Genomic DNA, 23233 nt, shown 5'->3' on the forward strand with positions numbered 1-23233 from the left:
ATGAAGTTTTCGTTATCCCGCAACCGGACCAGTGCTGGGGCACACTAGGCCACCCCTGGTATCCAACCGCGGTATTTTCATCCAAATCTGATGTGGCATTTCAAAATAAAAGGCATGAGAAATATAAAAATTTGACCGTCACAAACGATTTCGAAAAATCATTAGAAATTAAGTTTTTGTTATCTCGCAACCAGACTGGTTGATATTTCTCCTGCCTTTTATTTTGAAATGCCACATCAGACTTGGATGAAAGTTCCTTGGTTGGATACCTTGGGTGGCTTATTTTGTCCCAGCACTTGTCTGGTTGCGGGATAACGAAAACTTTATTTTTAATGAATTTTCCAAATCTGGCGCATTTGTCACATTTTGATATTTCTTTGGCATTTTATTTTGAAATGCCACATCAGATTTTGATGAAAATACCTTGGTTGGATACCAGAGGTGGCCTAGTGTGCCCCAGAGCTTGTCTGGTTGCGGGATAACGAAAACTTCATTTTTAATGATTTTTCAAATTTGGGTGTATAGGTCCAATTTTGTGATATCTCACAGCTTTTATTTTGAAGGTGGCCATCAACAAGCGCTTTCGGCGCATTACCGTAATGCACCGTGTTGCACAGTATTGAAAATAAGGGTGGCGGCTGGCTTGACTGCAGTCTTTTGCAGCAGACACTCGAGTTTTATTTTTTTTAAACCAACTTTGGAACATCCTACAAAAAAAATCTTACGACCAGCTGTAACGATGCAATGAGTACCTAAAACACCCTTCTTTAGCAGACACTCGTTTTTTAACCTTGTACCCTTGACTTCTTTTCAAAAATTCAAATGTTTTTGCTTTGAAGTAAGAAGTTGACTTTGAATACTGCAAAAACCAAGGAGATCGGCAGAGAGCAAAGTTTTTAGTGATTCATCCATCCATGATCGATCAGCTTCTCCTCACACGACGTGTTGGAGGCCCATCACAGCCGGCCCTTTGTTGATGTCTGCATGACTGCATTATACTGCCACCTGGCGGCAGGGCGAGCTCATCACATGTGCTGTGATTCCTTAAAAAAAGAAAAGACAAAACAAGCTTTGTTTTTTTTTGGGGGGGGCGGCGATTTCGCTTCGTGGTTCTGCTCACACATGAACGCAACAAGAAGAAACGTTTGAAATCATCGTTTGGGACACGCCGAACAAGAGCAAAATGAGACAGAGGGCCGACGTTGCATTCGCTGCTTTTTGCATCAATGTGAGCGTTTGTGTTTCACGCTCGACATTCCTGCGGCGGACTGTGGGCGTTCCGCCCACAACTTTGACAATTTGGAAAAACAAAGACACAAGTATGAGAGCAGTCGAGAGAATGTCTCTCTCTCTCTCTCTCTCTCTCGCTTTTATTACAATTGCTATAACATGAACAGCGCATACTTATTTGCATTGGTGAAGAAGAAGGAGACAAAGAAGACCATAATAAGGTAAGCGGATTTGAATAGTAAATAAGGCGGCTAATGATGTTTAAATAAACCTGTGTCGTCAGCATCTCTCCCGCGGCAGACATTTTTTTTTTTTTTTTTACTGAGGTGGGGGGCTGGTAGAGGGTGCGACAATAAGGCCGGAGGGGCAAGACCAGAAGGGTACAGAGAGTACGGCCGCATGGCGGGGGACTGACCGCCAAAAAGGGCCGTGTGCCCAGCTCTGTTGATTAATTGGATCAAAATAAAGGTGTGATTTTCCCATTAAAATGTCACGATTTCACTAAAACACTTTTATTTTTATAGGAAAAATGACATTTATACTTCAGAACAGTCATCATTTTCTTTTTAAGAAAGCGATTAGTTTATTACAACAGTCAATTTTCACTTTTCTTGACGTGAAGGAGTTCAATCAGTACTTTTTAGTTTCCATTGTAACTTGTAACGGCCAACACACATATGAGTTCTTCTACTCAAGTAGAAAGTGTGCGCACGATACTTTTTGTCACCACTGCAGTGCAACAAGTTTGGGGCATCAAAAGAAGCTCCCACATGACTTTTATCTCAGGTGCGAGCAGAGTGAGCATCACACACATTTTTTTTTTTTTTGGTACATTTCCTCTTTCAGATGTGATGTCACGTGTGTGTGCGTGCGCATGTGTGTGTGCGCAGAGCACTTCCTGCTGTGTGACAGCATTCTGATCCGAATATCCTCATTCCAGGGCCAGAGCGCAATGCAAGAAGGAGCCGTCCTAATCCACGCGTCCCCCCCCGATAACACATTGACGTCTTTTTGGCGACATTCCTCACATTTGTAGCTCGTGACGTACTCGGTGAGACGCTTGCAGATGTCAGCGAGGAGAGGCCGAGCGACTCCGCAGCGACAAAGAGGTGAGAAACCAAGAATGAACAGAATTTCTCATTCTGAACCGGAGGCTGCGGTTCCGAACGAGCAGTGAGCACAAACAGAAAACGGGGACAATACCGCATTCCCTATAACACCAACTGTGCGTACTTACTTGCATTGGGCACGTTTGTGAAGAAGAAGAAAGAAGATGAAGAAGAGCATAATAAGGTAAGTACATTTGGAATACCTTATTGTGGTCTTCTTCGTCTCCTTCTTCGTCTTTCTTCCTCTCCACGAAGGTGCCCGACGTGTCTTGTTTTATGTTGAGCAAGTCAGACAATCTCACGCACGTCGTGCTGCCAACTTAGAACAACATAACATTTCTCTCACCTGGTAACATGAGCCAATCACCTTCGCGTGCACGGAAAACAGAAACTCAAAGAATGATCATTTTTGGTCGAGTAGGTTGAGATGAACTTTTGGCCGCCTCTCGACCACATCACACGCATGAGGGCCGACTAAAATCCACTTTTGGCCTTTGCTAATCGAACGCTTTTTTATTTTATTTTTTTTTATTTGCCCCCCCCCCTTCAAAAAAAAAATGGACGTTCGACTGTTCCACCCCCGGGACGGACTGCCCAGCTTTGTTGAAAATGAACGAACAGAGCATTTCCAAAGGCATCCAGTGGTGAAGATGTTAAAAATCTTGCGTCACAATAGACAGCAGGTGGTAAAAATAGAAGGCAGAAAATCGGCTGAAAAGAAGTGGAGGCACTCACAAAAATGCAAGCTGGGAGGGAATGTGTGTGCGTGTGCGTGTGCGTGTGTGTGCGCGCAAGGGAGCAGGAAGCAGCATCGAGCGCCACTTGGCTCCGCCCCCTTTCCCCTCTCGCCGTCGCTCCCACGCTCCGCGGACCCTCCTCATTTCTGTCACGCGCGCGAGACGAGTGGCTGCTCAGCGCCCGCTTGGCGATCGCGTGCTGGCCTGCGGCTGGAGTGGGCGTGCGGCGCCCGTGAGCCTCTCCGTGGCACGCGCACGCGCTTCTGCTGCGGCAGCTGATGGACGGCTTGCGCTTACCGCCGCTCATCGAGGAGACTTTGGACGCCGCAGGTCTGTGCGCGCTACTCGTGCGTCGCGATGTTGTGCTGGTGGCGATTTTTAGCAGGGAGAGGGAAGGACGGATGGACGAGAGATGGATGGATGGATTGAGGAGGAGGAGGAGGGGCAAAAGGAGGTCAGGTGATCAGGAGGAGGGGAGATGAAAGTGAGAGGTTGTCGGGCGAGCAGACGGACAGACAGACGTGCACGCGCGCGGTCGGGTTGGCTGCAGGTGACACATGGGCAGGTAACGCAGGCGGAACATGAGTGCCGCTTGGCGAGCTTGTCCGGGGCTGTTTGGAACCTCGGCGGTCGTGTCCTCAAAGCCGTTTGACTCGGCTGGTTTCAACTGAACGCGCAAGAGTGGTCCAAGGGAAATCGGCGAAAATGCGGTGCTAATCGGGTTCCTTTCGACGTCACAAGTTGTCAAATGGTGTTTTTTGTTGCCAGGGCTACAAAAAAAAACAACCCAAACCTGAGTTTCTTTTCCGAAAACATCCCAATGAAGTCTTAGCGACGATAATTTGTCGCTGTCAAGTTCCTTTGTGACAGGAAGTCAACAATCAGGCTATGAAGATGGCTCGTCACATTTTTGCAGCCGACTTTTGTTTTCATCGCCGCTTTGCGAGCTGGCGTCCACGACTTCAAATGAGCTTTCCGCACAAGTTGAAGAGAAATGGATGAAAAAGTGGCGCCGAGACGCTTGAATTCACGCTGATCCACTAATTTGGTGCTCGTCTTCATCCGCATACTTGAGAAAGTTTTCACAGCGTGTGCGCTGGCATGAAAAAAATGTGGTTTTGCGTGCGCGTGCACGAGGAAGTCGCTTTTATGTGCAGACTGAGAATGTCGTTTCTCAACAACCTCGTCAGCAGTGGCGAGCGCGTGGCTTCGTCTTCCCGACTTGCCGCAAACATTTTCTTGTTCATTTCTGCGCAATTCACGACACGGACGAGCAATTCCTCGCTGGCGACACGCTTCGACGACGCCTTTCGATGTCGCGTGACGTTCGCGACGACTCGACATGACATTTCACTCACCCCGTAACGTGAGCCAATCACCTTCGTGCGCACTTCAAGGACCGCGCGGAAAACAGAAACTCAAAGAATATGAGCCAATGCCAGGAAGTACGTGAAGTTGGTCGGCCACTCCCAACGACGTGTTTTTGCTGTTTGGCCATTTGGCGAGGAGGTTCCTCACGTGCACCAGGATTGATTTGCGGGCCACCTCCGGCTGTAATTAATTGAAGCCTTTTTTAAAAGGACTGCCCAGCTCTGGAAATAAGTTTTAGGGTCTCTTGTCATGGCCGATTTTCAGCTCTTTCGTTTGGGCCGGAAACTGATTCCCTGGACGTTGGCTGTATTTGGAGAACGAACGATCGAACGATCGAACGAACGATCGAACGAACGAACGAACGAACGAACGATCGAACGAACGAACGAACGATCGAACGAACGAACGAACGAACGATCGAACGAACGATCGAACGAACGATCGAACGAACGATCGAACGAACGAACGAACGAACGATCGAACGAACGAACGATCGAACGATCGAACGATCGAACGAACGATCGAACGAACGAACGAACGAACGAACGAACGAACGAACGAACGAACGAACGAACGATCGATCGAACGAACGAACGAACGAACGAACGAACGAACGAACGTATGCAGTCGCAGCTGCTGGCTGCACGTTGGCATCAAGTGGCGCTTTGACATTTGCAAGCCGTTTGCAAGGATGTTGGATTTCATCTTTCATCTTTCAGGCACCACATGGCGCCACCTACGTGCGTGCGCCAGCCAGCGGCTCCCTGCTTTCCGACTCAAACAAGCGCCTTCGCACGCACACTCCAAGGCAGCTTTTGACCTGCCTCAGCCCACTTTGGCACCTCCAGCAAATCTGGAATAATACTAAAATGTGTTTTCGAGAGCGCTTGTCGCCATGGATCCATTGTTCAAGTAGCGCATTTTGGTGGCGATCGGCTCCGGCACCCCCGTGACCCTCGTGAGGAGAAGCGGTTCCGATAATGGACGGACGGGTGGGACTTGGTGGATTTTGTGCATTCCGGCAACGTAACTAAGAACGGCCACATTTTTTCATTTTTTAGCACAATCTGTCCAGTGAGAGTGTAGCATCCCCTCCGAACCAAGGATGAGACTTTACTGATGATTTTGTGGTTTATTTTTGAGCCAGATGTATCCATAACCGTGTAACCTGAAAACCGAATCACCGTAAGAGCTGAAACACAGTTCAAAACATACGCATACAATTAGCTGACATATTTCACATTCAACACTTCATATTTACAAACACAAAATACTTATATCCATCATTTACACACCTTTTGCCTCTTCGGAGGGGGTGCTAGAAAAATAAACGTCCGTTTTCTGAGACTCAATATGAAACTTTTTGCCATATGGCGTTAATTTACCTTAAGTGTGAACAGTATTAAACATTCAAAATAAAAGCACTTGGCTTAAACCGGAAGTAGACCATTTCAATGCAAATTTCAAATAAAAATAAAATACAATAAACAAAATCACCGCTGCTGTTCACAAAATATGAATATGGTTAGTTACAGAGAGTCTCGAAAGTTTTCCCTCCGACGCGCACGTGTTGAGTGGCGGCTTCGCTTTGCTTCAGGTGACACCAAAAGCCCCCCAAAAAAGATGGCGATGGTGTCAGGTGGGAGGCGGCGATTGGAGAAAATGGAAGGGGTGATCAGCGTGTGGTTTGTTTGCCAGCATTGTTCTCTCGCTGCTCGCGTCGCCCCGGCGCAAGAACGCATCGGGCAAAGCCAAGAGACTCAAAAGACATTTGCGCCGGCCGATTTGCGCGCGCTGTCAAACAAATTCATTCCAACCACCCACTTTGAAAAATGCAAAGATCTTGCTTGCTTCCTGCGAGTTGCTCATCCTCGACAAGAAGAAGAAGAAAAAAATCACCTTTCGCCAGTGCCACGTTTCACTTGCAGCAAGTGTGCGCACGTCACTGCGATGACCAACGACACCACGTGAATTGGACAACAAATGAAGCACTTGTACGACGGCCATCTTCCGCCAGTCCTTCCTTCTGCTTTTTGGGCGCTTTCAATATCCCCCCACTGCTCCCCTCTTAGCGGGAACAACCACAGTTTGCCTGTGCAGCTCCACGGCCCGTTTTCCAACTTCAAAGATGTGATGCATCAGCACCAACGTGCAACGAGCGCGCGCATGCTCGTGACGCGACTCATCCGTGCATGACGCGAGGCATCGCACAAACGCCAAAATATCGGATGGCCGAGTGGTCTAAGGCGCCGCGTTCAGGACTCAGTCTCCCCAGGAGACTCGAATTTCCCCATTGTGGGACTAAATAAGGGAATATTGTTATTATTATTATTATTATTATTAGCAGGATGCTCATTGGCAGCGGCGCTCCAAGCTTGGTGGCCCTTGTGCGGCCAACCTGAAGTGTCGCCTCAAAATCTGGAGTTAGGGCTTCAAACTAGGTTGTTTTTGTTTTTTGGGTCTAGTTTGTCGCTGAAGGCGGCGTTGGCGCAGTCAGTGACGTAAAAAAGGGATGTGCTGAAACAGTCCATTTGATGGTGCTGTTTGAGCCACTCGGCAGATAATTGTTTGCCAATTTGCTGCTTCTTGAGAAACACGTCAGAACTGAGCACACGATTGCTTCGTCTGGCCGTGCATCCGCCAGACAATTATGGAAGATGCGCTTCTCTCGTCCTTGACCCAACCTGCACAAATCCGCCTTTGTGCCGCGTGACAACATTTCGGTGGCACGCGCTCAACTCACCAAATCCCAAAAAGGACACTAAAATAAATAAATAAATACACATCGCAGTTATTTAATTTCATCTCAGGCAAGTTGAAAAGAAGAAGGCTGCTTGCACCGCTGCCTGCTGACACGACGGGTTCCACTGTAGCGGGATTACGTACACAATAATAGATATATAGATATTTTTTTTATTCAAATTCCCTGGTGACGGTGGTGCAGTTTGGCTGCACATGACGCCACGCCTTCTCTCTTCTTCTCTCATGCGCATGCAACAGCTGTGCATGATGTCATCAACTGGAGTCTTGATTAGGGGCGTGAAAACGTTTGTGCTCAAGGGCTTGTGAATGTGTTCATTTTTTTTAATGCTATCATTTAGAATGGCCAACACGCACACACCTCAAAGTGACATGCGAGGACGTGTAAATGACACGTGCGTTGTGTTTGTCCCATCTCCTTCGAATGGTTTCCTTGCTCCTTCCTCTTGGACTTGCATTGCTGAGTGCAAAGTCATCGTCGCGGCTACAGCAGCAGCAGGAAAAAAAAAACAAGAGAGAAAAAAAAAAGCCCACTCCTCTCTGCATTCTCAACTCTCTCACGCCACCTGCTGGACTAAAAAGTCGAGACCCCAAAAGACGCATTTGGTTTTTAAATGCAGTGGTTGCAACTACTTTGTTTCTCGGGTATCTGCACTTCACTTGAACATTTACCAGTCCAATCACGTTTTAGTTTGACATTCCTACATCCATAATTTATAGTCTTCAAAGATGTCATTTGAGTCTTACATTGTTGCACTTTAATTCCGCACAGGGTGCGAGTTTTGCCACGTCTGTTTCAATTTCATTCGACGCCGTTTGTCCAAAATGACAACTCATTTCGAAGCGTGTGCGCGAGTGCCACCACCTCGTTCCATTTTGCTTCACGTGGCCCTCGGCTCCATTCTGTCAAGCGGGTCAGCTCCAGCACCATGAAAAGATGGCCGCACACTGAATATTCAAATGCTGCTGCCGCACAAAAAGAAGATTCAAAAGCACTTTCATCACAAGAGGGTGCTCTTGATTTAAAACAAACAAACAAACAAAGCGAGGCTCGCTTTCAAGCGGGGCTGACGCCAGGAGGTTTTGTCACCTCCATCTGACCGACCGACCGCTTTCATGTCTCCTTCAGATGATCTGAGCGAGCTCAAAGGCGACAGCGGCCCCGCCGTCGAACACAAGGAGGGAGGCGTGCCGGCCGACGACGAGAAGGTGGAGATGGAGCGCGAGCAGGCTGGCAAGCACGAGCACGAGCACGAGCACGAGCACGAGCACGAGGATGAGGAGCAGGAGCTGGAGAAGCTGAGGGCTCAAGTCGTGCAGATGCTGCTCGAGTTGGAGGACGCCAGGGAGACGTCCAGCAAGCACCGCGACAGCTTCCTGGAACTGCAAGGTAACAAATGTATATGCAGGAGGACCACTTGGTGGCGCTGTTTGGCCTGATATGCACTCAACCCCGTGGGGGGTTAGAATAGGAGACGTCATACTTGTTCTGTTTGTAGTTTCCCCCCAGCCACTCATTTCAAGCACACTCAGGACTTCTCCTTAAGAGCTTTGCCTTCTGTTGCGCTAACACGCGAGCCAAAAGGTCACGAGTGGGCTAATGAACAGAAAACTTGTTACATGTTTCAAATCAAACATGAACACGTGACAAAGACGCCGCCATCGTCAAACCATCTCACTTGTCTGCACGATTGTATTATACCGCCCCCCGGTGGCCAACTGCCGCATATCAGAAGGAGATGCAATGAATGAATCATGATGAGCAAACGTTGAATTCTTTCATCGTATTTCATGATGTCATGACTGGGAAGAATTCCAAATGAGAATATTTTGGAGTTCGAAAAAAACCCCAAACAATTTGGTGAAGTCCCATGAACACGACACGGCTCAAGTCGTCTGCCAGATAGTTCGAATTGTCGGACGCGTCGCTAATAATTCAGATTGTGTAAATAATTCACGAGGCTGCTGCTGCCCTGTTGGAGGAGCAACTGGAATAATATCGATCAAATAATTTTCCTCGGTGCACACTGGTGGCGCTCGATTATCCGTCGGCGCTCGGTGTCGTATTAAAAGCGAGGCGATGATCTCGACCGCTCCCTTCAACAAACGCAAACGTGTCGTCTATATGTTGTCCCTGATGTCATCGTTTGGAGGCCCTCGGCAGCCACGGCGAGGCCTTCGTCTGCGCTCATCGCGTGAGTGTGTGTGTGTGTGTGTGTGAGCAACACATTCCCGGGACAACTGCGTCCGTACGCTCAAGAGAAGCTTCCAGACTTCCCAGCGGGCCAGCTCAGCTGTCGCCCGCCGCCAACTGTCGGGGTTCCTCAGCGAACATTGTCAGCGAGCGGGAGACTATTTTGGTGGCGCTGCCGGTCACGCGCGTCACTTTGCGACGTTGCACAGAATCGCCGAGGTTTTTTCCCCATCGGCGAACAATTCGGCAAACGGACGTTCTGTAAAGCCATTGTGGCAGCTGTCGACTTTTCAATCGAAATAATCACAAAACTAAATGCACAAATCGCGACGACTGCAACATGAGGGTGAGCACGCCGAGCTCTTTTTTTTTGGGGGACTCACCCCATCGGGGAGGTTGGCCTCACGATTCCGTTTGAACGATTCTTTTGGATGAATCGATTCGAATGATTCAGTTGACGTCAAAGCGCTGTCCCGCCCACCACCAGTTGACACAACTAGGAGAAAAAAAGTCTTGTTTGGGGGCGGGAAATGCGCCTGTGATGAAAACTGACGTCTCCAAAACAAAAAGATCATCTCAATTTCTGCAGCGACAGAATGAACGAGTTTCTTTTTGGAATTTCACACGGGACAATGAAAACATTTCATCCATTCCACGCTTTGGGAAGAAGTGCGAGTTTCTGTTTGAGCGAAAACCTCCGCGAGAAAAAGTCGGATTCATTGCGCACGAATCGGAGGAGAAGACAATTGCGATTTTAGTACTTGGATGACGCAACATTTGGCCATCAAGTTGAACGGCGCAGGTGCTGACTCCAATCTGGCGTTGCAAATGTTTGCTGGGCAAACGCTCTTCGTTTGATTTCGAGCATGTCCATCTTTGCTGGCTTTCATAAGCGGAAGCACGTCCCCTTCCGGTTCGGTCGCCTCCAACGGCAAAGGACAGATGACGACAATTGCAGACGCATTTGGCGAGCCCGCAGATTTGCTTTTGTCCCTCGGTTTGGCCTGACGGGCGAACGAACGGCTTTTCAAGCGGTCATCTTTGCATCCGTCTGCCGAATTGACGTGACGTCGTCCTCTTCTCTCTTTTGCTCACCTCGGCCTCGGCTCCTTCCCGAAGGACTGCTGGAGGACGAACGTCTGGCCGGCGCCCATCAGGCCGAAGCCTTCGCTCGCCGGATTCAGAATCTGCAAGGTACGAGACGAAAAAAAAGAGGAAAAAATTGCATATGGTGTCCTGATTTCGGGGGATGCGTTTGAGATTTAGGTCGGATTAAAACCAAAATGAGGGATGAAAGGCTAAAGCCACGTTGGCGACAATTTCACAAATATGTCGTCGGCCTTTTGTTTTGTGCAGCCATGGTTGCTTTTGAAAGCAGACAATGCAGTGCGACATTTTCCTGAAAATATTGGCTTTCATGCAAAAGTAAGAAAATACTTTGTCCCCCCCCCCCAGCCCAGCTGCGCTCGGTGCAAGAGGAGATGGACAGTCTGGAGGAGGAGAAGGAGAGCGAGCTGGCCGAAGCTCAGGAGGAGCTGCGCCTGGCCCGGGAGGAGGTGCTCCTGCTGCAGCAGGCGGCCGAGGAGGCGGCGGCCGAGCGCGAGAACGACATCGCCTCTCTGCAGGAGGAGCTGTGCCGGCGGCGGGCCGAACTCCAGCGCCTCGGCGACGACGCGCAAGAGTACGCGCTGGAGATCGCCACGCTGAGGGCCGAGATCAGCGTGAAGAGCCGGCGCGGGGCGGCCGAGAGGAGGGACGGTGAGAACCGCCGCCGCACATTTACAATTTAGTGATGTAGCGCATTTCACAACCGCTGGAGCTGCAACAAATCGCTTTCCGGGGGCCGGATTATAACTTAGAACGCAAATGGAAACGCAACTACAATCGATACCAGAAGAAGAGGAGCGGAGCGGCGACGGTCTCGTGTTGAGTCGAAAGCCAGCGAATGAAAATGTGTCTTCAAATGAGTTTGAAAAGTGGACACAGAGGGGGCGGGGCTCGCCTCACATTCAATGGGAGGTCAAAGGTCATCCCATAGGGAAGGACCGGCAGCAGAAAAGGCACGATGAAGTACAGTGAGGAAACGTTTGTACCCGCAGATGGTCCCGTCTCTCTGAACCAGTCCTGTCCTGTCCTGTCCCACCCAGGCGACGTGGACCTGTTGAAGGAGGAGTGCCAGGCCCTGAAGGAGGACAACCGGCGTCTCTCGGAGCGCCTGCAGCTGCTCTGCAGACAGAAGACGTGGTGAGAGGTCGCTCGGCAGCTGACGGCCAAACATTCCGCGATTGGCGGCCGCCTGTTTGGTTTGGTGGCCATCGTCTCGTTGCGACGCCACGCAACCGGCGGCGGGCCGCGCGTTTGCTACCTGAGACTTTGCCGCCACCGTCACGCGGCAAGAATACGAAGCATCGAGGCAAAACCAAAATCGAGACGGTGTAGAAAAGGGGCCGCTCTGCAACAACCTCACCTGGAGAAATTCGGAATGGCCAAAACGGATTTCTTTTTCAGACAAAACATTTATGCATTTATTCAGAAATGTCGGTCTGAAAAAAAACGGAAACTTTTGAAATTGAAAAAAAAAAAAACGCTGTCGTGCCGTTTCCAGCGCTCTTTCCATTTTTAACTTTTCCGGACACTCGAACTGAGCGAAAGGTTTTGCAACGTGAACGCCTTTCGTTGCAACTGAATGGCCGGGGAACGCTTCCGTGCGGAAGGAGCGGCCGGATGCCGAGGGACGCTCTCGGCGTGCAACTTCCTTGACGCCACGCGCGCTGCAAAGTCCATGCTCGGGTGCGTTTGTTCTGTCACAAGTTTGTCATTTTCATTTTTGCATCTCCTTCCAGTTCCAGCGTGTACTTGTCCCTGAAGGAGGAAGACGCTGGCCCCGAAGGCCCCGAAGGCCCCGAAGGCCCCGAAGGCCCCGAAGGCCCCGAAGGCCCCGAAGGCCCCGAAGGCCCCGAAGGCCCCGAAGGCCCCGAAGGCCCCGAAGGCAGCGAGGGCAGCGAGGGCAGCGAGACGCAAACGGAGACGCCCGCTGACGGCGTTCTGAACGAGAGCTACATGACGATGGCCCAGGCGGACGAGCGCCGCCCGGTGGACGCCTCCGTCCAGAAGAACATCTCCTTGGACGGCATCGGCGAGATCTTCTCGCTCCGGGAGCAGCTGAAACAGGCCGAGGAGAAGGCCTCGCAGGTTCAGAGAGAGGTCAGGAGATCTTTGGGACTTTGTTCAAAGCATTCAAGTTGTTTCACGCTACGCACGGCTGACGTCAGAAACAAATGCAGAACTTTGCCTTTCAACCTGCTCGATTAATGCAAACACTTTTGGGGAGCGCTAACAAAATAGCATCCATCCTTTCAGAAACACCAACGGCGCAGCAGCACACAAAGTGAGACAATAAAACAATACTCACGGCCATCGATTTTTTATCCACGACAACGACTGCTTTATGATATGACCAATAATTCTTCAAACGTGCAATATTCCAGTACAAATATGTGGAGTTTGCGTGCTCTCCCCGTAACTGCGTGGCTTTTCTCCGGGTACTCCCGCCTTCCAATGACACGCATGCTCAATTGCGATGGCGAGCGCAAACGCTTTTCTGTCTTTGAGAGCCCGGCGATCGGCTGGCAACCAGTTGCGGGTCTTAGCCCCGCCCACTGCCCGAAGACGGCCGGGTGAGACTCCGGCACAACCGCGACCCGCGTGAGGAGAAGCGGCTCGGAAAATGGACGCTCGAATAATGTCGGTGATCGCCGCGAGAACACGAAACACCATGAGCGCACGCGTCGAGAAGCCGCTGAGGCAAACGCGAGGATGCCGGCCAATTTTGCGCTAACGATCTTGTTGCCTTTGGTCCAGTGCGACGGCCTGAAGCTGGAGCTGCAGGAGCTGCAGGAGCTGTACGACAGCAGTCAGAAGGAGCGCAGCGAGCTGGAGGAGGAGCTTCAGCGCTGCAAGGCCGAGCTGGAGAAGTTGTCTGGGGGGGCTCAGGTGGGTAAAGCCGCACAACGGTAAAAAAAACACAAAAAAAACTACTCGATATGCAGTGGTGCCTCGAGTTACGTGAGTTGAGCTTTTTTTTTTTTTCAATATTTTTGAGTTGCAAGTCAAATACTTGCGCTTCAGACATGCATTAAAAAAAAAAAAAAAAGGGGAGCAACTGTCATATTGTCACGTGTGGACAAGGAGAGCCGCAATCATGGCTGGACTTTTGGTCGTTTATTGAGCAGGTCAGAAGAGTCCAACACTCAAATCCAAAAATGAGAGCACTCTCAAGGAGCTGCCGAAGGCCACGAGTGACCTCCAGAAACCTCACACGAGGACAAACTGGCCGGCAACACTCCAGCTCATGATGTCGCTCAGCTACGCTCTTCTCGATGAAAAAAAATCTTTTGGGTTTGGAGCCAAGCGGAAGTCGAAGGCTCAAAAAAGGAGCCTTGCCGCACTCCGCAACTGGATGAAAGCAAAAGGACATTTTGGCTGATTAAGAACATTTAAATGGGTGCGTTTATTCAGAAATTGAGTGAGGAGGAACAAAATTCAACTCTTAAGTCAAGGCACCACTGAAATGAAGACACTCGCTAAATTTTCTCTCTTGTTACCGAGCGACAAGACGTGTCGACGAACCCAAATGGCATCGCACCTCCTGTTTCTTGTTTCCGTTGCGTGTCTGTCATGATGTGGTGGCGTACGTCTACGTACGTTTCAAACTGATCGAGGGTGGGGGGGGCAACAGGCCTTAACAGAACACACGCACACACACCGTCTTGTGCGTGTCGTCCAATCACCGTGAGACGGCAAAACCTTTCCAAACGTGCCGCACTAAAACATTCAAGCGCCATTTGTGTCCCGTCTGCGTCACAGCGAGGCTCATGCCGTCGGCTCGACGGGAACAAAAGGACCGGCCGCTCATTTACAAAAAGAGCACCGCGATCGTTTGGGGTCTGAATTCACCAAATCAAACAAAAATGCCACGTCGGCATTTTATGAGGGATATTTCCGCACCGTTTGAGCCTCGGGCTGCGTTTTAAGCAGCGGCAGGGAAACAAAAGAACAAACATGTGACAACCGACAAATATCGCACCGGACGGCTCAGAAAAAGAACACGCGGTCCGAGTTGCCGGTCAATGTCGAGCAGGTCATGACGCGGATCGGGCGAGTCCCACGTCGTTTGCGGCTCGACGCGCCGCGTTCGCGACAATCGGCGAACATGTTCACGATCGCGTCGTTTTTGAAACGCTCCCGAAGCACCGCTGCAATTTTTCCTTTCTCAAAACAACATCTTCCGACCGCTCACGTCCACGTCAACGTCAAGTCTTTCGTGCGACTTAGCCCAGCTCGCCGAGTCATTCGCAGAGCCGATCTCAAACAATCGAAAGCCATCCGAGCGATTTTGGGTGTGGCAAGACGTCCGCGTGTGTTGTGTCAAACTGTCCGGCCGTCTTTAATTCTCCCAATGTCCCTGACCGCTCCGGCCATTCAAACAATCATCATCATCATCTTCATGGCTTGAAGCAACGACCCACTCGACCAATCCGTTGCGCCCATTCCACATTTTTCCAAAGCATTTTTGAATCTCGTCGCGACCAAATAAAAATGCGCTGTTGCGGCCTTCGCCGGACGGGAAATTAGGGTTCATGGTGAATGTCTCCAAACCGTCGAGCCGTGTCCGCCTTCAAAAAGAAAAAGTTGCCCTGATTTGCTTTTGCTCTGAGCTATTTGGTTCAAAACTCTTTTTTTCAGCACCAAGCCAAAGGGAATGTCCAATTTTTCTTTTGGATTTTGCAACATTCACGCCTGATGCCGTTCCCGCAAATTTTCGCCACTTCCGCATGTTGAATGCAATTGTGGCGGCCGCACGTGGTCTTTGTCTGATTTGCATCGTTGCATCCCCGCATGTGTTCATTCACCGTCGCCATCTCCACGGTTCCCTCCTCAGAGCGTCATCCATCCTTCGCCTGAGCTCCCTGTTCTCTCCGCCCCCTTCGTAGGAATGATTGTAATAGTGGCCGTGGTCTGGTGCTGGCTGTCCGAGTTGGCGTCCCGGAGAGCAAGGTATGAGAGGAGCGCGCGCGTCGCTTTGCCGTTTCGCTTTGGACGAGACAAAAGCAAAAAAAAAAACAAAGCAATTTGGCTTCGATCCACAAAGCGTATAGAGTGGCGACTTGCGATTCGAGCGACGTTGCGTACTTAAGACGACTTTTGCCAGCTGCTAGCTAGCTTCACGCTAACACAAAATGCAGCCCTTCAAGCAACCGATGGTTGAACACAAAGAGTGCCGCAACACATGGAGACACACAATCGAAGAATCCTCACAGGAGTATTTCAAAAGCATCACGCTGACTGCATTTTACGCAGTCATTGAGAGTTTCGGTGAAAGTCTTCTTTCTTTATGACTCCATGAGTGGATTAAGTCGCACAAACCAGAAGGAGTTTGCACAATGACATTTTTTGACAAATTTGATTATCTTATGACTTTATCATTCATAAAGTCAATATGTTGAAAAAAAAAAAAACGGACTTGAGAGGACGCTGAAGGATCGAATTGAACCCGTGTCGCAAGGCACCACTCAAATTTCGCCAAAAACAAGTTTCCTCGTAAGGACGACGAGATTTGGGGAAGGGAAAACGGAAACGTGACGGGCGGGCACTTTGTCCAAACACAGCACGACTTGTCGTGTGTCGTCAAGACGACGGGTGAAAGCGACACGCTTGCGATGCCAGAAAAACAAAACAAAATAAACTCCAAGTTTCAAGGCAGGAAACTTTGATTTCAAGTTGCGCAATTCCACAAAATGTTTGACGTTGTCGTGAAAATTGGCAACAACGATTACTTTTATCAAAGCCCAAGTGGAAACTTTGACACGTCGAAGCGACTCGTCACTAATTCAAAGCGGAACATTTTCCGACGTAAACGAGACCCAAAATTGACGAGTTGTGTTTTTTACAGGGCGGCGATCAGGGGGGAAAAAAAAAAAAAAAGCAAAAGCTCCTCGTCACTGGCGACAATTGTATTTTTGATTGTGCGATTTTCCTTCCGTCAGGGGAGTGAGCTAGCTTGGGACTCCATCTTGACGGCGGCGGCGGCGCTGCTCGTGATGAGCGGCTTGATGAGGGCGCTGGTCCGATGTTGACTCGATTTCCACACGTCGGCTCGAGAGCGGTCGGCGTCCGTTCCGTTCGCTTCGAATCCACGCGGGGCGACGACGACGCGTGTCCCGAGGAGGCTGAGGACCGTCGCCGTGGCAACAGCTCCAGGACACTCTCACTCCTCTTCTGTGAATATTTTAGCCGCCCATGTGCACCGAGTGGATTTATTTCAGCGTTATTTATTCCTTTGTTGGCTTCCATATTGTCAAATGTCGTCCATGCGCTGAAATGTACTCGTGATGATTTCATGATCGGCGCGGTGGCCAAGTTGTCGTGCACACATTGGATTTTTAAAGCAAACACTTGGTTGAGCGCATTTGTAGTAAAAAAAGTAAACGCATGTCAAAGAGTTTAAAAATCAACTTCCATTCCTTTATTCCAAATATTATATTTCTGGTGGTACTTTGATTCGAAAATGTTTCAAGTTTGCGAAGAGTGAGGAAAAAAAAAAAAAGCTGGGCCGCCCATTGTGATTTTCTAGGACGGTTGGAGAAGTGAGCAGAGATTTGTAAAAATATTGATGTGACGATCGAAGCCGTCGCATAAATGAGGATCATTCAAATCACAATAAAAAGCAAGTTGAGATTTGTCTTCATGAAAAACACGCCACCAAAAAATGGCAACCGGGATCGCAAAGGATTTCAAACGGATTGGAAGTCAACGTTCACGACGACAAATTGGCAAAGAAAAATCGAATTTGGAAATGATCAATTCAAATGAATAAAAAAAAAAAAAACGGGTTTCTTCCAATTATTGCATCCTAATAGTGATGGGTCCAACGACACCGAGGCGTCGATGCGCGCGCCGAGCTTCAAGGGCAAACCCCGTGTCGGTGCGCGTACCGCTTTAAGAAAGTCACGTGACCACTACCGGAATCCGTCGCGCGCCAAACTGTGTTCATAAGGAAGCGCATCTGTCAAAACAAGCATCGAGTTATTGGCGCGTTACTTTGCGTTAAATATCCGCAGTCAGACGTGCAGCGTTATACGTCAGCAGGACACGTTGCACGTACGGAAGACTCGCTCTTATACTGGAAGTCCACGGAGGCAACGTTCCCTCACCGATTTATATTAGCCACACCGCCCTCTTCAGTGCCTTGTGAGAGGATCTTCTCAAAGGCGGGGGAAATTGCCTCAAAAAAAAGAAACTAATTTTTTGGAATAAAAATCTTTAATTACAATGAGTCCATTGTCATTCACAACACTTTTATTGTTCTCTTCATTTATCAACTGCGTCTCGAATATCAAAGATTTCTTTTATGAAATTGCGTGTATGTCAAAATAATGTGAAAGCAAATGCCTAATCGGAATCACAAATCCCTTTGTCATTGTACTCAAGTGCGCGACGAGATTAGAGAGCTCCCCTCTCCAGTGCAATACGACAAGAATTCAGTTAAATATATCAATTAGATAAGAGAATAATGAGTGCGATGGAAAGTAATACGAAATAGGATATATAAAAAGACATCAATGGAATTGGATCAAATTAGTTTGACAGATCAGTGTCAGATGACCCTGTCAAATGTATCCTGCAAGTCCACCAGGTGTCAGTATTCAGCAACACAGTGTCAACACAGTGTCAATACATTGCGTCACTGTGTCGAAACGAGACAGGATGCCTCATCTACCCGTCACTACATCCGAAATATCGGCCACATTGAAACTTTTTTTAAACGTTAAATGGCAAATAAATCTATCAGAAGTCACCATCGAAGTCTTTGTTTGCTGCCCTCACGGTGTGTGTGAGCGTTTTTTGTTTTTTTTTGTCTCACCCGTGTCCCATTCATGAGCGTGAGCCGTCGCCGCCGGCTTCACGTGACGCCGCCGTGTCACGAAATACGAATACTTTGCGACCAAGTCAAGTTCTCAACTCCGCACTTTGATTCGTGCCGAGCCTTTATGGCTCCGCCTCAACGTTTTGCCGATGGCAAAGAATGCATGTTGTCTCCTCATCTATGGAAACATTTTGCGGGGAGGTCAAAGGTCATCCCATCGGGAAGGACCGGCAACGGAAAAGGCTGCGCTTTGTCCTCGACACCTCCAGCGGCATTTGGTCCTGACGCAGACCCGAGGCAGCGGGCGGGTGCGTTGCTTAAGGAGGTCCGCTGGGGCGAGTCCCTTTCAAGATTTCAAGACGAACATCTTCAAGTACACTCCAGAGTGCACTGGGAGCCAGTGAAGAGAGGCCAAGTTTGGGGTGACGTGATCCGTCTTCCGAGCAGCAGCATTTTGGAGCGACCGGAAGCGCTCGAGGGAGGACCGGCTGACTCCAAAATCCAAAAGCGCATGACGGTTCTGCACTTTTCGACAAGCACAATCGTCAATTCGCAACAAACATCTTTCCAACAAGTGACAAATCTCGTATGTGTGGATTTTTTTTTTTTCAAAGTCTCCTCTCACTTTCTTTTCTTAGCTCAGTTGTTCAGCCTCTTGAGTGCTTGGAAGTGACACACACTGTCAACAATCACGCACGCACACACAGGCTCTCCCAAATAGGAGGGCCTAAAAATACCCCGCGTGCTTTGACAGGGCTCTGACCAATCAGGCCCCCCCTAACCGGTAAACCGAGCCGGAGCCCCCGGACTGCTTGCGGATGAGCGCATGGAGCATGATCGCAGGGCTACGGAATGACCCGCCTAGCCGGGGGTTGGTGGGGGTCTTTATAAAGCCAGCGCTGGTCCGTCCGGACATTCAAGTCAAACACGTCGAGAGACGAGCCGCGGCCTTTTCTCCGGGGGACGAGAGCGTGCCGATCGCAAGCCCAATTTGGACATCCGTCAACGACGCCGCTCTCTTGACTCCAGCCACTTGCGCACTTTGCCGTCGCCAAAAAGCGAAGCGGGACTGCCGCCATGAGCAACAACTACGGCGAGGAGCCGCAGTACTACCAGGCCGCCGACTTTGGCGGCGAGGATGACGACGAGGTGCCGGCCACGGAGAAGGACCTGGCCGAGGACGCGCCGTGGAAGAAGATCCAGCAGAACACGTTCACGCGCTGGTGCAACGAGCACCTCAAGTGCGTCAACAAGACCATCGGCGACCTGCAGCGCGACTTCAGCGACGGCCTCAAGCTCATCTGGCTGCTGGAGGTCCTGAGCCAGAAGAAGATGTACCGCAAGTACCACAGCAGGCCCAACTTCCGCCAGATGAAGCTGGAGAACGTCTCGGTGGCGCTGGAGTTCCTGGACCGCGAGCACATCAAGCTGGTGTCCATCGGTGAGTAGCGCCGACGCTTTCCGCCACGGCAAACTTGCAAAATCCACTCTGAAGTCAAGCCATTGGAAGCGTGCGGCGAAAAGCGCTTCCGACGGTGGGGAGCGAGCGGCACGTGAGCCGTCTTTTTTAGGACGCCAGCAAGCACGCCGCCGCCCGCTTTTGCGTGATTCAGCTCATCCCGAGCGGGAAGGCGCACCCGAAACCAAAAACGGCTCCGGCAGAAGCCAGCACCAAAGGTCACGTTGCGCCGAAAGGAAATCCAACACCGAAAAATGCTTTTCTTCTCGTTGCCATTGGCTCCAAGTGCGCCTTCACGAGCGCATTTTTTATCGATTGAAGTTCCGTTTTGTCCGTTCCGTCTGGTTCGCCGGCGCGTCACGGGACGTGTCATGGGACTGCAGAGGCGTCACTGAGGTCAGAACCGCCTCGGCTTTCCGCTGGCTTGAGCCAAGGCGGCGCATTCACCGAGGCACGTTGCGCGCGCATGCATTGTGCCAGGTCAGGGGTCAGAGGTCGGCAGGCAACGGGACACACGGCCCCATACATATTTTTAACTTCCGCTTCACCTGCTGGCAGGCGGCTCCTGCACTTCTGGACATGGGCGCGTCCGCTCGGCCTGCGACGGATGTTCCTTTGTGCTGGCACTTGCCACACGCACGCCGGGCCTCTTTTCGCCACTCAAAACGCGACGCATCGAAGGTGACGAGCGCTCGGCAGAGCACAAAAAAGGAGCTCACTCAAATCAAGAATCAAGCGCAAAACCATTTTGGTAAACGGCAGCCGGGCTGTCACGTGGCTTTTCGGCCTCGCGTACTCGTTACTGACGACGCAACAATCTGGCGCATGTGCTCACACTGCAGTCGACGGCGATCGAACCCACAACCGCCGAGTTGGGAGACAAACTCCCCTCCGCTGATCCGTGCCGTCGCTATACTGGTAGAGGCAAAAAAGTCACGACAGTCCTGACATGAACAAAATCAGGTAAAAAAAAAGGACGGACATCCCACAAAACTTGGAGAAAAATCGGGCAAACATCGGAAGAAGAAATGAACAAAAGAGCACCAAAAGGAAGCAAACGTTGGACTAAAGCCTACAGAGAATTTAAAGAAACATAACGAAAATATGACGATGACGATCGGACGTAAATGGACTTTTCGGGGGGGTGGAAATCTGATAACAGTGGACCAACACCGGCAAGGAGAAGAGAAGCGGTCGAGGGAAAAGGTGAATGAATGCCATCGGGGGGGCGTGGCTTCGTTTTCCACTCCGGCACAAATTCGGGTTAGGATGCGCTGCGCACATTTGTCGTCGGACCATTCGAGAGCCGACGATCAGGACGACGATGCGCGAATCGAGGAACATCGAAAGGGAACGTCGCATAGCAACGGAACAGCTTCTTGGCATTCAGATCGGATCGAAACCGAACCCCCCCCTCCAAAAAAAACAGCGTCGGCGGCTGCGCGGCGGGCGTCATCGTCATTCCACAAAGTGCCGAGCGCATCAAAAGTGTTTGAGGTGAAGCGATGGCATCTTTAAACGAAAGCGGCTCATTCGGAAAACTTTCCCCGCCGGGCAACTTTTGGGAAATGAAGCGCTCGCTCGGCGTTGCCGCCGATTGGGCCGAGCTCCAAGTCTTTGATTTATGGCCCGCTGGCGCTCCCGCTTTGGGAGGTCATTGAAATCCAAGCGCTATTTATGCGGCGGGCGATCGGCTTGCACGTCTCCTCAGCTGTCACCGTCTTGCTTGAGTGCGCCATTGTGAGCTGGCGACGTGACGGATTGTGCCGGCTCTCGCGCCAGACAGCTGTCGGCGCGAAAGGGGGCTCTCCTGTTCTCTCGCGTCTCTCCTCGCGACTCAATCGCCGTTGTTTAGATGCCGACTCAGAATAGCCCGCTCAGCTCCGCACTCACACATGGAGAAAACACGGTCGGCCGGCGTCGCTCTTCAATCTCGTCGCCGACGACAAATAGTCGAGCCCGTTCCACGGGTGCTTTCATTGACAATTTAGTTTTCTGTCGCACGTGGCGCTTTGAAAAGAAGCGCATCTTTTGGTCCACTCGCTTAACGCTATCGCTAACTACCCATCTGCTTTTTGTCAGGGCCGATACCGATTCTGAGAAGTCGTGGAAGCCGATAACCGATATTTGAAGCCGATATTCATTTGGTTGGAAAAAAAGGGTTGAAATGGTGTCAAAATAAGTAAAAAGTTCAAAACTTGACTTGCGTTTTAGCACACATTTATTCATTTAGTGTGTTCAAGCTTTTTTAGACTTTTGAAAACAACAAGACAATTTGGGTTTAAACGTTGAATAAAAAGTGCACGGCGCTCCCAGGCTCAGCGGCATGTCCTTCAGTTCAATGAAAACAAACATTTGTTGCTTTAACTTTCCCGTGGCGTGTGCGCGCGACTCCAAGTGAAAAAGCAAAACCGGCGGCTCGCTGCTCATTGGCTGCTACCTGCCGGGCCAGGAACCAATCAGATGCTGGTGTGGGCGGGCCAATCTGCTTCTGAAGGCGGGGCCACCAGCACAGCAGAGAGAGAGAGAATATTGGGCGCTGCAGCGAGCCGGCTTTGCATTTATCGGCTGATGCCGCTAATCAATCCATCACAACGGCGAAGGCATTCTGGAACCGCCGCTGTTAGCATGTGCCATCATCTGTGTGGCTGCACTAGAACCCTTTAAGCAAAAGAGAGACTAGAACAATGTTCACTTGCGTATGTTCTTTCTCGTCTGCAAAGAACGACAAACACGATTGTGGAGTTGCGACACCTCGTCTGTCGCCGCGTATATTTGCCGGCTCTTCGGAAACACAAGTTGAATCCCACCTTGTACTTTTCTTCCACAGGAAGTCGCTTTCAATATCTCGGACTTGGTAACGAGTGGACGTACTTTGGTGGTGAAAATGAGCAGCCAGAAGAAAAAAAAAAAAAAAACTGAACTTTTGTTTTGTCTCTGCCGGCAGACAGCAAAGCCATCGTCGACGGCAACCTCAAGCTGATCTTGGGCCTCATCTGGACTCTCATCCTGCACTACTCCATCTCCATGCCCATGTGGGACGACGACGACGACGAGGAGACCAAGAAGATGACGCCCAAGCAGCGTCTGCTGGGCTGGATCCAGAACAAAGTGCCCCAGCTGCCCATCAACAACTTCAACCGCGACTGGAGGGACGGCAAAGCTCTCGGAGCGTTGGTGGACAACTGCGCTCCAGGTGACAGTCGGCGACTTTGCACGAGAAATGACCAGCAATTGAGCAAGTTGCGCTCACTTGTTTTGTTTTGTGTTTTTGTTTGCCGAGCAGCCTTCACTAGATGGCGCCATGGTAGTTGCACGACAACGATGCCGCCACTAGATGGCAGCAACAACACAAACTGCATGCCCCCGCTCCACCCTTTTTCAAACACCAAAAACACCGTGGGCAGCGCCCACCCGTACTCTCCATTGCCCATTGCGATTTCCAAT

At 50.3% G+C, this 23233-nt stretch overlaps 2 protein-coding genes across 11 annotated transcripts in view; both read left to right on the top strand.

Moving 5' to 3' along the window:
* Positions 1-1149: 1149 nt before the first annotated feature.
* LOC148315907 (sarcolemmal membrane-associated protein-like) lies at positions 1150-17013 on the top strand. Of its 10 annotated transcripts, none has more exons than XM_088287241.1 (9): positions 1150-1451; positions 2171-2339; positions 8337-8597; positions 10521-10595; positions 10857-11159; positions 11501-11645; positions 12245-12605; positions 13263-13394; positions 15343-16439. In XM_088287241.1, exons 2-9 carry the CDS (start codon positions 2297-2299, stop codon positions 15595-15597), a joined length of 1575 nt encoding a protein of 524 aa, XP_088143367.1. In that variant the 5' UTR covers positions 1150-1451; positions 2171-2296; the 3' UTR covers positions 15598-16439. The 10 variants fall into 10 exon arrangements, 9 of the variants coding, with proteins under 9 accessions (XP_088143367.1, XP_088143372.1, XP_088143369.1 ...); XM_088287246.1 differs by lacking the exon at positions 1150-1451 and adding an exon at positions 2491-2523 and having other exon boundaries at positions 2186-2339; XM_088287244.1 differs by lacking the exons at positions 1150-1451; positions 2171-2339 and adding an exon at positions 3086-3406 and having other exon boundaries at positions 12245-12326; positions 12408-12605.
* A 2266-nt stretch (positions 17014-19279) lies between these two features.
* The window catches only part of LOC148315908 (filamin-C-like), a 30867-nt gene continuing 26913 nt past the window's right edge, over positions 19280-23233 (top strand). Inside the window, exons 1-2 of the mRNA XM_088287150.1 lie at positions 19280-19768; positions 22734-22982. Coding sequence (XP_088143276.1) covers positions 19405-19768; positions 22734-22982 — 613 coding nt within the window. The 5' untranslated portion in view covers positions 19280-19404. The remainder of the gene's footprint in view (positions 19769-22733; positions 22983-23233) is intronic.

This window comes from Idiotropiscis lumnitzeri, unplaced genomic scaffold, assembly GCF_059441095.1.
Source record: "Idiotropiscis lumnitzeri isolate Australia: NSW breed Sydney's pygmy pipehorse unplaced genomic scaffold, RoL_Ilum_1.0 HiC_scaffold_35, whole genome shotgun sequence".
In the NCBI taxonomy this organism is placed as follows: Eukaryota; Metazoa; Chordata; class Actinopteri; order Syngnathiformes; family Syngnathidae; genus Idiotropiscis; species Idiotropiscis lumnitzeri.